Source organism: Rhineura floridana, chromosome 1, assembly GCF_030035675.1.
Source record: "Rhineura floridana isolate rRhiFlo1 chromosome 1, rRhiFlo1.hap2, whole genome shotgun sequence".
In the NCBI taxonomy this organism is placed as follows: domain Eukaryota; kingdom Metazoa; phylum Chordata; class Lepidosauria; order Squamata; family Rhineuridae; genus Rhineura; species Rhineura floridana.
The window spans coordinates 185996644-186011756 of record NC_084480.1 but is presented as its reverse complement, the minus strand read 5'-3'; the positions used below and the strand labels follow the sequence as shown (position 1 = coordinate 186011756).

Sequence of the window (15113 nt, the reverse complement as noted above, 5' to 3'; positions counted from 1 at the left end):
GAAATTGGTACGGTATCTCTGTGTCCAGTTGTTTACAATGCTTCTTTTTAAAGCTATTTTTTCTTTTTAAAAATCAATTTTACTATATCATAGATGCATGGAAAAAATAGACTTGCTGCATAGTAATAAAGTCTTTATTTTTGTTCTCATTTTTTACTTTTTTTGTATCGGTGATTGAGGTGTGTTTGTCAGCTAGATGTTTCTTTTGTCCAGATGCAGCCCTTTGAGCTAAAAAAGGATGAATTGCCTTTCCAGGACTGTGTTGAATCTAGTTTCTGTACTAGATTCTGATCACATTTTAGGTCTCTGTCACATTTTTCCCCACCCCCAACCTGCTCCTTTGTTCATTCTTTGGTGTTGAAATGGTATAAGCAGGTGAATGCTTCGAAAGACAGCGAGACAGTTGCCAAACAAGAAAAGTGGTGACAGAAAACATAAATGCATTGACTGTTTTTTGAAAGTTTTTTCTTGATTTGTCCTGTAACAAAACTTAAAAGGCAAAAGTTGTTTGGAATTCTGAGGAGCTCTGAAAGAACAGAAGGAAACATTTGAAGCTTTGAAAGGTGGAAAAATAGCAGTTTTTGTTCTTTTAGCATCAAGGATCAGAAGTGTGATGTCTCAAGAAAACTAACTTGGAAGAAATAATAAAAAGCTACCTGTGTCACTCAATATCTAAAATGGACATCCTTCACTTTGCATATTCATAACACTTATGCATCTTTTTGGCTGTTTTTGCATTAAAAGGACAGTATTTTTCAAATTTGGGGGATCCCCTTCCATTCTGAACTTATGCTGCCTTCTGAGGCTCCCTGCCAGTTACTTGTTCTGCAGGCAGATGTGTAGAGTCCCTCATGGTCAGTCGTGTGCATTATAATAATGTGAACAGAACCCTGTAGAACAGCGATAAAAAGCTGCTAAAGACTCTTCCCATCACTACCATTTTCTTGCCAAGCAACGGGGCTTCCCTGTTATTCTAGCCATTGACCCAAAAGAATAAGAGCTAAGCGCCTCCTTCCAGGTGCTGCTTATAGAGTTCTCATTTGGGTTCTCTGAAGTGGGCCCTCACAGCAGGGAATGATCCCCAGCTGACTTTTGGCATCTGGGTTCTAGGACACCCTCAATCTTCCTTTAGATGTCTCATTTATATACAGGCATACCCCGCTTAACGTCGCTTCACTTAACGTAGCCTCACTATAATGTACATGTTCCATATGCCTGTATTTCTCTAGAAACACAGCGCAGCAGCAGAGGCTTTAGCGCGTGGGAGTGGAAATAGACGCAATTGCGTCACCACAAATCAGCTGGGAGGCGCGATGGCGATCAGTTGGTAGGCGCGGCAGTGCAGCAGCAGAGGCTTTAGAGTGTGGGGTGGAAATAGACACGGTTGTGCCACCGCAAATCAGCTGGGAGGCGTGATCGCGATCAGCTGGGAGGCGTGGCAGCGCAGCAGCAGAGGCTTTAGAATGCGGGGGTGGAAATAGACAGTTTTACAATGAGACTGGTAAAATCAAATGTTAGGAACAAAAAGATAAACGCTTACACTGATTTATATATAAAAACTTGGCCACAGGTAACAGGTGTGAATTATTATTGCCTGACAGCAGTCTGTACATCCAGTGCTCTGTGGAACCGTTGTAATACTTTTCGATGTGGGGTGAGATATATAAATTCCTTTCCAAGGAGTATAACAGGCAAATGAAAAGTACATGTGGAAGCGTTTCTATGTGGCCTTCCCTGCACGGACAGAGGCACTGGTCTAAAGGAATACCCCGATATCTACCCTCCAAAAGAGCCGAGTCTAAACAGTTAAAACGAGCCTTAGAAAAGGCTAAACGATATTAGGGATTGGTTAAAACCTCCACGTAGGGAGCATACTTTGTGTAGTTAATGCTCAGGTTAAAATGTAGGGGCGAGCAGACTTTATCTGCTGCTTGTATTGAAGATTGCCTATCAATGTCCTGAAGCCGAGAGCTAATAATCTGCATGGCCTCCATTCGAACAACACACTTACCCAATGTCTTACCTCAGTGCGCTCAGCAGCAAAATGGTTTGGCTTAGCATGACGTGTGAACCAGGCCAGTTCCTCTTATAGATGAAATGGCAGACACAGTAATTATACAGTGTAAAAAAATGCAATAATGCTTGGCTACAGAACAATTCCATTTAGTGCATCATTAAATCCCAACTGAAATCAAGATTTTAGCAGTCGTCATAGTTCATAAGCTTGTAGCCATTGCAGCCTCATGCCACTTCAGGTTTATTTCGAGTAATTTCCATGGGATTTGCCCCAGAGAAAGTTTGCATAGGATTCCACTATGTATCTGCATGTATAAAACAGTACACAGGCATTTACAGTCTTACTGCAGCATTGTAGTTGAAAGATGCCATGGTTTTCCAGGTAATCCTCAAAGTACCTGCAGGGTGAGGAAACAGAGGAGAGGGGGAGAATCCCAAATTAAAGTCCTCACTAATTGGGTCAGGAGAAGAAGCACTTTGGTGACCCGTTATCAAGTCTTTGGGCGATTTCAAAGGCCTGGAAGTGAGCATGCAGCCAAGATGCAAGCTTGGCTAGTAAGCGGAAGCACATGAAGCTGGGAGTCGTACCCTAGCGCTAAGTTTGCCTATTTTTCAACTGGCTATTTTAGCTGCAGACATTAGGAGGTGATACTGTTTGCTGTTTTCCACATATCAAGTTGCAGTTAAAGGCACCATAACAGGCCATTTTTTGTCAGTTGGCAACCCTGCCCAGCACTTTTTTTTAAGAAAAAGGGGATCATGGATCAGCTGATCTCTAGGACTAACCAATCCCTTTGAACTGCTTGTCAGTTCTCCTACCCTGAATCCAGCTTTGCCTGATTGGAATGCTTGGTAGGTGGTCAGAAGACAGCATCCTTTTGGAATCTGGAAAGCTGCCTGGCATTACCTTTGCCAAGCAGCTTGCAGACTCTGTGAGAATGATTCATTCCTCTCCTCCAAAGGTACTAAATGCTGGGCAGGTTCCAGCAAACTAAACCAAAGGCAGCACTCTGATTAGCAGCATCCTTTTCTTCCTTTTTATATTTCTTTTTTGTTTGAAGAGGCCAATCTCCTCTATTTTTTGTAGGTTGCATTTTGTACCCACAATTTCTTCCTCCACTGTATTGTCCTATTCTGCATTTTATCTGAAGTCTTGCAAGGGCTTAAATGCAACAGGATTGAGGGGATAGTATATTCATTGGCAGGATACAGGCAAATGAGCAGCAAATGCACCTTAACCCCCACGCAGTGTGCCAAGTGTATAGTACCTGCCTCTCCATAAATCAGACAGCAGAGCATATGCTTCCAATTCTAAGATTCTAGGAGACATTGAGGCAACCTTTATTTCTTGCTTCAACACTGGAAACTGGCCCCTTCCCTGCATCAAAGCAAGGTATGAACATACAGGAATAATGTTTAAATTAAGAGAGTTTGTTTTTAATGGGAAGGTGTTAGTGAAGAAGGCAAGGGCATTGTGGTCCCTTAGCACCCCTCTTCTCTAAGGCAGCCTTTGCTATTCTGGTGCCCTCCAGACACTTAGGACAGGTTAGTGAAGGCTGCTGTGAAGAATGCAACTGCTTTTGTGCTGCCTGGGAGCTATAACAGTAAGGTCTCCCAAGTGGCCCTAGTGGCAAATAGAGCAGAGTTGTTCCACCCTTTGATATATCAGAGCATCTCCAGAAGGGGATATAGCGGGAATGTCCTGTAGCAGGAGCTGGGCTTGCAGCATCACTACTTTTGGTGAAATCATTCAGCCAGTGGACAATTATTGTGCAAGCTGTGGTTCATTTTCAAAATCAGGAATATATTTTCAGAATTTGCCAGTGTGTATACAAAAGACAATCTTTTTTGCATTTGAAATGCAGTATTTTTAACAAGACACCACAGACCATATGATTAACATTTGATGAGCACAGATCTTGGGTTGGTTTGAGGCTAAGAAGTGACAACACTCAAGGTATGTACCAGTTTTTGCCATATGGCCTGGCACATCTTAAAGCTTAATTTAGCCATCTGTTAAATAATGTTTACAATACAAATACATTTTGCATTCTCTGGTTTAGTACAGATTTTTTTACCATGTTTTAGCTCTCCAGGGTGTCAACATATTGTGAAGTTTATTCTATCATCTGCTTGCAAAATAGCATCAAGAAATTGTAGCTGTGAAGTAGTTCTGTGTGGTAGAGGTTAAGTAGAATCATTACTTTAACTGATATGGCTGTTAATACAAGTACCTCACTGTTCTAATCCTTCCTTTTAGTCTGTATTTATGCCTGGCTACAGTATGATATTTGTGACCTAACTCAGCTGGCAAATATTATGGTAGCTCTATTTAGAGAAGAATTTATTTCCCTTTCTGACATATGTAACACAGGGGCATCAACCTATGTTTGCCTTGCTCTGATTAAAATGTGCAGGGACAACCTAACTACAGGGAATCCTAATTTTTCTCTCAATCAAAAGGAAATACCTTTTCTACTGGATTACCAGAAATGGTGGATAAGATACAAAACATGATTTTAAAAAGTTGAAGAGTTATTGAAAGCACTGTATAATTGTTATCAGTAGTGTGTTTGCAAGATTGTGAGAGGGTAAGGGAGACCAGCCTAGCCTCTCAATTAGAAGTATTACTTTTTTACTTTTTACAATAACTGATACGTTTTATCATATAGACAGAAGATCTATGGATATTCTCACTTCTGTAAGGCACCTTAAGCACATGTTGTTCAAGCTTCCTTTCATGTCCGCTGATCTGGTGAGGAATCAGGATTCTGTGATATGTTAATGGGATGCACACTTATTTCACAGGGGTGCTGGACAGGTCTGTTGGACCTCATAAGAAATAACTGTAATAAATAAACAACTCTTCCTAAATACACTGGTACATGATTGAACTGCATCTTCAAATATGGATGGGCCTTAGCATTCGATACAGTCCTGTCAGTAGTGAAGAACAACATTGTTTGCATGATGCAACATTTGACTAATGCATCAGTTACTTGGCTATATCCACTTTCAGTACAAAGCCTGTACCTTGTTAGTACAGTTCAGTACAAAGCCTGTACCTGTGTGAATGGTCTCCAGGTGTGCAAAGGGGCAGCACCATTGTCCCTGCTTCCATTATGATGATTTATTAGATTTCTTACCCACCCTTTACTATGAGATCACAAGATCTCATTACTCTTCTGCCTTGCCTCCCAACATCAACATGCACAGTCAGTTTTCAGGGAAGTCTGTATGTTTAGGCTGCACCTGTTCAGATGTCCACACTCAGCGTGTTGATGCTAGGGCCTGGGAAGATGTGTAGTGCCATAGTGAGGTCAGTAACACTGCCCCACTGTATACATGGAGCCCTGTCATGCAATTAACATGTGAAGGGGCATACTATAATGTGCTATTGTGATGTACGCTCTGGGATCATAAGAGTTATAGTTCCTATTATTATGATATGGTTGACAGGTGTTTGTCTTGTGTTGCAAATGCTGCAAGAGCACATGAACATTCTTCAGAGTCTCAGCCCAGTGGAGGCCTGCTGGATCTAGTTTCTTAAGAATTTCCTTACTGTGCCCTGTAATGTCCTTCCCTGGTTCTCCCTGTCAGGTTCCCACCTGCTTGTGGCTACTGCCTTTCACTAGGCACCACTAGGGACACCACCAGTCAGGACCATCCTTTATATGGTTTCTCACTCCGCTCTAGCGCAGATCTCACTAGATCCTACTGCTAGGCAGCACCACCAGTCACTTTCTATAACCAATACTCCCAGAGACCTTGCCTCAGTCTCTCTATAGCTTGTTACTTTGTGACTGTGTGCCTATGCTGTTCCCAACCCCCTTGTATCTTTATATATAAAGCATACAACTCTGGGTTGCTCTGGATACTTGACATTTTACAGTATCTCCCTTCACCTCTGCCACCATTAGATACAGTTTCTGTTCAGCCTTGGTAATTACCTTGCCCTCCCTTCTGGTCTGTATATTCCCCCAGCCAAGGATCAGGCCTTTGGTAAACCAAATAAGTATTTATTTACTAACAACAGGAAATAACAAGATTACTTTAGGAATGTTTCACAAGCGTATGGTTTCATATATGGTCACTCTTTATGTTTCTGTTCATATATATACTCTTTAAATATCAGCCAAATACAATCCAAACTTCCCTCATAACTCTGCCAACCAACCCTCACCAAACGACCTCACTCCAACCAACTCAACAACTTCTCCCCCTTAACCGACTCCCCCTCATCACTCACAAACCTCCATTTATACCGCCAGCTAGCCAGCCACTCAGCCAATCATCATCCAGCATACTTCAGCTTCTCACCCATGCACTCCCCCTTTTCCCTCAGTCAGTTACCATACATCACCTAATAGACCTGCACTTACCATATTTACAGATGCTTAACCTACAGGAACATCACATGCCCCCCATTATCAGATAGTAGAATTTACATTTTCACACATTGTGCTAACAAAACACAAGGCTTTCTATATTTTGAGGATTTGTTGTATCTTGCAGTTTGGCCCTTCTCGATGTCTGTCAAGAGCTCGCCCCCACAAACCCTTGGTGATCCAGCAGTTGCCAGATGTCTAGGCTCTAACACAAACCCTGCAAGGTAGTATGCTGCTACCAGTCCTCACGTCCATCCTGGGACAGAGACTTCCTGACCTTACCAGACATCCCTAAGATTCCAAAGAAACAAAAGCTAAAAACCAAACTCTGTTTCCTGAGCCTTAGGCTAACACATTTCCTCTGTAGCAAGCAAGCAGCCAAGCAGTTGGGAGCTAGATTCAATAGCAAGGCTTTACCCAAGAAGACACACTACGTATATTTGAAGTAGATTTATTCAGATAATTAAAAATAGCAACATAAAAGAGAATCAAGATACAAATAGGATATATAGATATAAAATAACAGTTAAGAAATACAGTAAGGAATTGCAAATCAGAATAAAATAACAAAACTAACTAGTCCTAGATCTATATATATCAAAATACTTTTGACCTCACAGGAGCCAAGAACATAGCAAAGATATCGGGCAAAAAGATATGGGGCACCAAAGCCAAGAAAGGGGCTAACATTATACTAAAAAGCATAGCAATCAGGGTGAATATTGTTCACCAATCAGAAGGCTTCTAGGTGGAACCTTCTGGTATGTTGGTGTGTCTGTGCATTCGCACAGCTGAAGCTACTTGCTCAATTATCAAACCCCATCTGATAATTGGAGGACAGCAGACTTGGATGATGCAGGTGTCTCCACCATTAGATCATTTCCAGTTACTGAGAAGTAACTTCTATCCAAAATCCAACTTTTATCAGAGGCCAGAGGAAGCCGTTTTCTTACAGTGACTGAATTTACTGTAGGACAATTCATTTGCATAAAATATATTTGTCTCTTCAACATACCTTGCTTTTTGAGTATTGCACCATTAAGGTGCATGTTATCTATCCCAGTGGTTCCCAAACTTCTTTCTTCGTGGACCACTTGAAATGTGTTAATGGTCTTGGCAGACCAGATAATGATTTCTCTGCCTGTTGTAGCAATTGTGATATGCTGTGCTAGCTGCTATATGATTTCTAATTGTATTCTTATGGCATCTTTTATTTCTTAATTGTATTTTATGGTATTAGAATTTGATTTTTTGAATGCAGTTTGTAATACAATGAAATACAATAGAAGAAGTAAAAGAAGCAATAAAAATACAATTAAAAATAAATATAAATACTTAACGCCGACATGCCGTGGACCACCTGAATGAAGTTCACACCCACTGGTCATCCATGGACCACAGTTTGGGAACCCTTGGTCTATCCCACAAGGCATTTTAACTTACTTCCCATATGTCTAGTGCAATCTGTCCATACAGCAATTAAAAATAGTGTTTCGTGATGTTTCCAAAATAAGCAAAATGAGTCACAATGAATTTTCAGCTTGGATATACCATTTGCATTAAGAAGGCAGAATATGCCTTTTCTTCTTTTGAAGGACATGCTGAATCCTGCTGTGAAATGTTACAGTAACTGGATAGAGGATCTGTCTGCAGGCATTTACCCATTTGGTCAATGCTGCTGTATATAGTGAAAGTTCTTAGTCACTCAAGACAGTTGCTTTACCTAGTTCCTCCCTCTCTGCCCTTAGGCAGTATAAAAAGATCTACAGTCCTGCGAAGGAGGATATTCTGCACAAGCAATGCCATAGGCCAGAGGGTATAGAAGTAGCCCCGCAATGTTGTGGTGTTGTGTTGTTTTATGTAAGTCACCATGAATGTTCTTCTGAATCTAAAGGTGAGATAGAAAGCAAATAAATAAAGCCATATCAAACCAATTAAGGAAAGTCTGGCATTGTGTGTGTGGGCGTAATATTCAGTGCTGCAGCCTGCATCTCATACTGTAGGCCAGGAAGTGGGAAACTGCTGGCCTGTGACACACCCCATTCTGGCCTGTGGCCGCTCTTCAACTCTGCGCCCTCTTCTACAGCCTGTTGCCCCTCCCTGCTCTTCTTGCCCAGCAGCTTTTGAAGCTTCTGGGAGCAGCTATCTCAAAGCTTTTTGAGTGCCTTGGAGGCTTCTGATGAAGCACTGTTTTTCTGCTCCACATCCTTCTGCCAGGTGAGGCAGGGGAAAGGTGCTCCATAGAAAGCCACTGCTTCAATGAGCCTTGTGTACCTTGAAGCAACAGCTTCCCAAACGTCCCCTTCCTGCATTCTTCCAATTATTTCTATTAGCCAGAGGAAATATAGTAAAAGTGCCCTTGAGCACATGCATCTTCTTCTTTTTCAGATCAGGGGAACTGTAGTGTAAAGAATAAAGTAGTGATGTGAACAATAAAAAATGAGCTCTACCATGGTTGACAGTTACAGTTTCCCACCTGTCCCTTGTGAACTCCTTCTGCTTTCTCTCTGTCCCATTCCCCCCTATTTTTTCTTGGCCTCTGACAGGAGAAGGAGGATAGGGAAATATGTCTGATACTACTGCAGACCCATTAGATATGAAGCTTGTTCCTTTCCAGTTCTTTGTTGTAGTATCTCTGGAGGCATACTTATGGAACTCTGCACCAGCACAGAGCATAGTTTAGATCACTCTGGAGTTTAAGCCTAAGCATTTCGACTGGTAGGGTACACCACCTGCATCTAACATATGTGTCCAAAGGGGCAGACATTTTTAATGTCAGTCACTTAGAGTCATTTTTGTCAGAAAATTGACTAGATGATGATGATGGTTCTTATTAGTTGGCAGCTTGTATCCAGGATACTACTGCTGGAAGAAGGGGGTGGAAGAGATTTTTGTAGATTCCTCCTTCCTCTTGCTCCTTCTGAAAAACTGCTCTGGAGGATAGACACCCCCCCTCTAGATTATTGTGGTAGGTGGCTTGGGTGGCTGCATGGGAAAGGGGGCATTGAAGAAAATCACCTCCTTCACCTTCCATCCTTCATTGACAGCCTCCATTGTATCTCAGTCCCCTTCAGTTGGGATGCAACCCAATATTTCTGTGGTTATGGGTATTTACCTCCTAAAGATGTTGTTGTTATGTGCCTTCAATGCAATTATGACTTATGGCGACCCTATGAATCGACAGCCTCCAATAGCATCTGTTATAAACCACTCTTCAGATCTTGTAAGTTCAAGTCTGCAGCTTCCTTTATGGAATCAATCCACCTCTTGTTTGGCCTAACTCTTTTTCTACTCCCTTCTGTTTTTCCCAGCATTATTGTCTTTTCTACTGAATCATGTCTTCTCATTATGTGTCCAAAGTATGATAATCTCAGTTTCATCATTTTAGCTTCTAATGATAGTTCTGGTTTAATTTATTCTAACACCCAATTATTTATCTTATTCACGGTCAAATGGTATCTGCAAAGCTCTCCTCCAACACCACATTTCAAATGAGTTGGTTTTTCTTTTATCCACTTTTTTCATTGCCCAACTTTCACATCCATACGTGGAGATCGGGAATACCATGGTCTGAATGATCCTGACTTTAGTGTTCAGTGATACATCTTTGCATTTGAGGGCCTTTTCTAGTTCTTTCATAGCTGCCCTCCCCAGTCCTAGCCTTCTTCTGATTTCTTGACTATTATCTCCATTTTGGTGAATGACTGGGCCGAGGTATTGATAATCCTTGACAAGTTCAATGTCTGCATTGTCAACTTTTTAACTAGAGGTATTGTCTTTTTGCATTCTTCCCTGATAATGTCTCTGACTTCAATCCATAGCTTGTCTGGTTCTCTATCAACTAAAAACCTCAACTTTGTCCCTTATTTGATCTTCATATACTTCTTGGATGTTATTTAAATTGTATTTTGGCATGATGATTGCTTTGCTGTTGTTCTTTAGTTTTTCTCTGATTTTCTATATTACTAGTTCATGATCTTTACCGCAATCTGCTCCTGATCTTGTTTTCACAGGAAGTATGGAACTTCTCCATCTTCTGCTACCAAGTATATAATCAATTTGATTCCTATATTGACCATTTGGTGATGTCCACATGTACAGTTGCCTTTTCGGTTGCTTAAAATACGTGTTTTCAAGAAAGAAATTATTGGCTTCACAGAATTCAAAAGTCTTTCACCTGCTTCATTTCTGTCTCCTAAGCCCCATTTCCCCACAATTCCTTGTTCTTCTCTGTTCCCTACTTTTGCATTCCAGTCCCCCATGATTATCAGCACATCTTATTTTGATATGTGATCAATTTCTCCCTGTACTTGTGCATAAAATCTCTCCAATTCCTCTTCTTCTGTGTTAGCCGTTGGAACATAGACTTGGATGATAGTTATGTTAATAGGTTTCCCGTTAAATCTCATTGATATCACTCGCTCACACTTTGCGTTATAGTTTCTAACTGCTTTTGCTACATCACTTCTCACTATTAAAACAATCCCATTTCTTCTTAATTTCTCATGTACTGCATAAAATATTTTGTAGTTGCCTGATTGAAAATGACCCTTTCCCATCCATTTTAGTTCACTCACGCCCAGTATTGTAATGTTGATGCATTCCATTTCTTGCTTGACAATTTCTAACTTTCCCTGCTTCATGCTTCTCACATTTCATGTTCCTACTGTGTACATCGTAGAACTCTGGACTCTCCTTTCACAGTTGTGTGCTTCAGCCTCTGGGCTTCCATTCGGCTTTGACCCAGTGGTGTCATTAGTCACAGCACTACTCGTTTGTTGTTCTTCCCCAGAAGCGTGCTGAGTGCCATCTGACCTGCGGGGGTCTCATTTTCCAGCACTGTCTCGTGTTACATTTTGGATACTCTGTTCATAGGGTTTTCATGGTAAGAGGTATTGAGAGATGGTTTACCATTGCCTCCCTCTGAGTCTGGATGCATCTTAATCTGGTGTCTCAGCTTTGATCATTCTGCTTTGGGTGACCCTCCTAGGAGTCCAGCCTCTTGGTCTAGACTCCTGATGGCATTGTTCTCAGCTTCTTCAACACTCTGAAACCCCCTCACCATGTTAAGGAGTGCATCCTAGAGGAGGCCTCCTAAATATAGGTTTAATATATTCACCCCAGGGGATTTCAGTTTTAGGAAATCTGGCAATCTAGTGTCTATATACAGCCCATGGATCACAAATTCTGTTACACTTAGTGAGGATTTACACAGTCATCTTAGGTGTTAACGCTGAAGAATAGTTGACGTTGGTCACTTGATTTCAGTTTCACAGTTAAGATGGGGGCACAAATTATGGTACTTATTTGAATGTTTATCCCCTCCCCCTGTCTGCCAGTTGACCTCTCTGGGACGAAGCAATTATATTTGGAAGTATAGCTTATATGTGTGTTTGTTTTGCTAGCATCACTGAAAAAAACTTCCTCACATTTGAGAAAATCAGACACTGCAGCAGCAACAGGTGGCTGGATGATACAGATAGTGTGACTAACTTGAGCCACTGCTGCCTTGCCATGTTGTTTCTTTGCACATGTTTTTACTGTTTCAATTTGTTTAGGTTTTTTTTAAAAAATTGTTAGCTGCTTTCTGTTGCTTGCAAGAAAATCAGCGCATAAAGTATTCCATTTCTGTTTTTCTACGTGTCTTTTAGGTTCCTGTTTCCTTGCATGTAGTTTTGCACTTTTCCCTAACGTTCCTGTGTTGATTTATTTTGCAGCTGCATCCCGGGCTTCTTACACCAGCCAGCATAGCCACCTAGGCTCTGAGTTAAGGGCACTGCAGTCTCCAGAGCACCACATAGATCCTATTTACGAAGACAGAGTATATCAGAAGCCCCCTATGAGGAGTCTCAGCCAGAGTCAGGGGGACCCACTTCAACCAGCACATACAGGCACATATCGCACTAGCACAGGTAGGTGAAAATAATCCACAGTCTTTTTTTCCCCTTCCTGTCTTGGTAGGTGTGTTGTCGTCAGTCACAAATTTCTGTGTAAGAGTATTCTGTTAGAAAACACAGCAACTGAATTCACAACCAGAAATGTGTGCCTGCTAGTTCAGCAAAAATCAAACATATTTATGAAGCATCTTGATTTCCCCCCTTCCTTTTATAGTTATTTTCTTGTACTCTTCTTTTTTGAACTAAAAATGTATTATATGATGGTTCTCAGAAAACATATTTGACTGCTTGACTTTGTTTGCTAAGGATATTTGTACCTATAAAAGGGACAAGGAGACTTTCTTCTGTGATTAATGGGACATTTAGAACTAGATGGTTTAATATATTTCAGGTGGTGAAGGGGGAATTAATCAGACATGGAACATGTTCCTTTCCACTTCATATATGTGCGCGTATGCCGTTCATTAATACTTTGTCACTCCATGTGAAGTAGCTGTAGCTTCATTTCACTCAATCAGTTCCATTGATTCATCTCTAATGGTAACAGTGCATGATCATATATCAAGTATGTTGGTGTACAAGTTTTAGTTGTGGAATGTTGTCTCAGCTGTGCAAAATAGCTATATATTTGGAAACATGTGAACAACAACCAAATGAATAGTGGCAATTAATTTATGAAGAAGTCTATACCCAGCATGCTCAGAACCAAAATAACCTTCAAACAGACACATAGAGAACTAACATTAGACGTTATTCTAGCATTATTCATATTTATGAGATATTTTCTTTGCAATGTTGATCTTGTACAGAAGAGTTTGTGGTTTTCCCAAATCGAAAAAGATCATTTGCATTGCCAGAAGACTGGTTTGATTCTGCTTCAATCTTTCTAAATTCACATTTTTAATCATGAGATTGCTTTCTTTCTTTTTTTATAACTTATTTTTGTATTTTCTGTGCATCCAGAACTATTGGAGCCATCCAGATATGAGGGATCTAGCTGTTTAATTTGATTTATAAACAACTTTGAGCTTGATTCAGAACAAGAGAGTCAGTAAAGAACCACTAAGGAGCAAGTAGTAATGACTGTTAATGATGCATATAAAAAAAAGAACAGGACTTTGAAATGAGTCATGCTTATGTCCATGACAAGCAAATGTGTTACAGATAAAATTAGATTGTAAAATGAATAACAAATTAGCACAAGGAGTAAGGATGACTTAATGCTTGCAGTGCTAAACTTGACTGAATGAAACTGGATTTATATCTGTAGATTTCTTGTGTGTGGTACTCTTATGTGTACAGTAGGGGCCTGCTTTTCGGCAGCCCGCTTTTCGGCATTCCACTAATATGATGGCTTTCAATTAGAGTAAGGTCCCACTCATATGGTGCTTGTTCCACTTTTACGGCATTTTTCATGCCTCAGACGCCATTTTATTGATGGAGTTCCACTTTTTGGCGGGTTTCACTTTTAGGCGGGGGTCTGGAACGTAACCCGCCATATGAGTGGGGCTTTACTATATATGGAAATATCAAAAAGGAAGGATACAAGAAAGGGAGAAAACTGTTTAGCAAACAGGGAATGTTACTTTGATTTTTCAATATAGTATTAATGTAGTTTTTGGAGGTGGGGAAGATCTCAGTGTATGGTAGGATTCTATGTTTCCCAGCTGTGTGATCAAAACCCATTATGTACAATTTACTAGCCACATAACATATTGTACCCTGTGTACGTTATTAACAAGAAATCAGGCAGCAATGCTGACTTCAATCCTGCTGAATCTAATAGATAATAAGCCAACTATTGCTTTATACACAACTTATTTTTATTAAATGATTCCAACCACATCCACAAATATGGATCACTTGTAGTCACTAAAGGCAATGTTTTTTTAAAGGATTTGTTCTATAGGGATACACATTTCAAGATACCTTTCCTTTTGTGCTGTCTGCTGTGTGGAACGCAGCCTGTGAGTGATGCCTTGTCAAAAATTAGTCCATGATCATTCTCTGAAGCCATCACTTACACATAGCCTGTTCAAGCCTTGCAGCAGCCCCTTTCATAGGCTGCTGACAAGGCTGGTTAACAGTGTCTTTTGGGAGATGACCGCCTCTTCCCGTGCTCCATGTTCCTGAGCCAGAGCCGCCCCTAGGCACCAGGAAATGGAGCAGTTGCCCCGGGCTTTGGGGGCCCCGCGCTTGGCGATCTGCTCACCAACCGGCTCCTACCTTCCTGCCTACTCGCCTTTGCCACACCAGGCAGGGCGCAGCGCTCGCTTGCTCTCTTTCTTTCCGCCCGGGACAGGGGCTTGCTCGCCTGCCCGCCCGCCCGCTGTGCCGAAGCTGCCGCCGCCACCACCACTCCTGCTGCGGTCAGCGAGCAGTAGCCACCCCGGGGACAGCGAGCTGGGTCGGCAGTTCTGGGACTGGTGCCTGCGCACATATGGCAACTCGACCAAGACGGTGACCCGGAGCAAGTGTGTGGGGGGCCCAACTATGCTTTTGCCCCGGGCCCCGCACATGCTAAGGGAGGGCCTGTACTGAGCCTACTCATGCTTTTGATTCTCCTGGCTCTTTGCTGCTTTTCCTCCTCTTTTGTAAGCCCCTGGTTTCCCAAGTCATTTGTCTGTTCTGAATTCATGTCCTGAAGTAACTAGGATGATACCAAGACTGAAGGAACCAGCCATAACACGCTACTGAGCCATTATATGTCCCTGTTAAAAGCAGGGGTATGGAAGTTAGGAATTTAGGAGTGGGTATTATTTTTACCTGTATCTCTCTACTGGTGTCTTTTATGCTTTATGTTTAAAAGAGA

The 15113-nt window shown here is 41.5% G+C and overlaps 1 protein-coding gene across 10 annotated transcripts in view; it reads left to right on the top strand.

Annotated features, from left to right (window-relative positions):
• The window catches only part of CTNND2 (catenin delta 2), a 1018171-nt gene that overhangs the window by 646139 nt on the left and 356919 nt on the right, over positions 1 to 15113 (top strand). For 9 of the 10 annotated variants that reach the window (XR_009758379.1, XM_061589272.1, XM_061589259.1 and 6 more), the window contains exon 8: positions 12122 to 12316. The exons of the other annotated variant lie outside the window; for it this stretch is intronic. Coding sequence is in view for 8 of the 9 variants with exons in the window: in XM_061589272.1 (XP_061445256.1) it covers positions 12122 to 12316 (195 nt within the window). In the remaining variant the exon portion in view is untranslated. The remainder of the gene's footprint in view (positions 1 to 12121; positions 12317 to 15113) is intronic. 10 annotated transcript variants of the gene reach the window in all.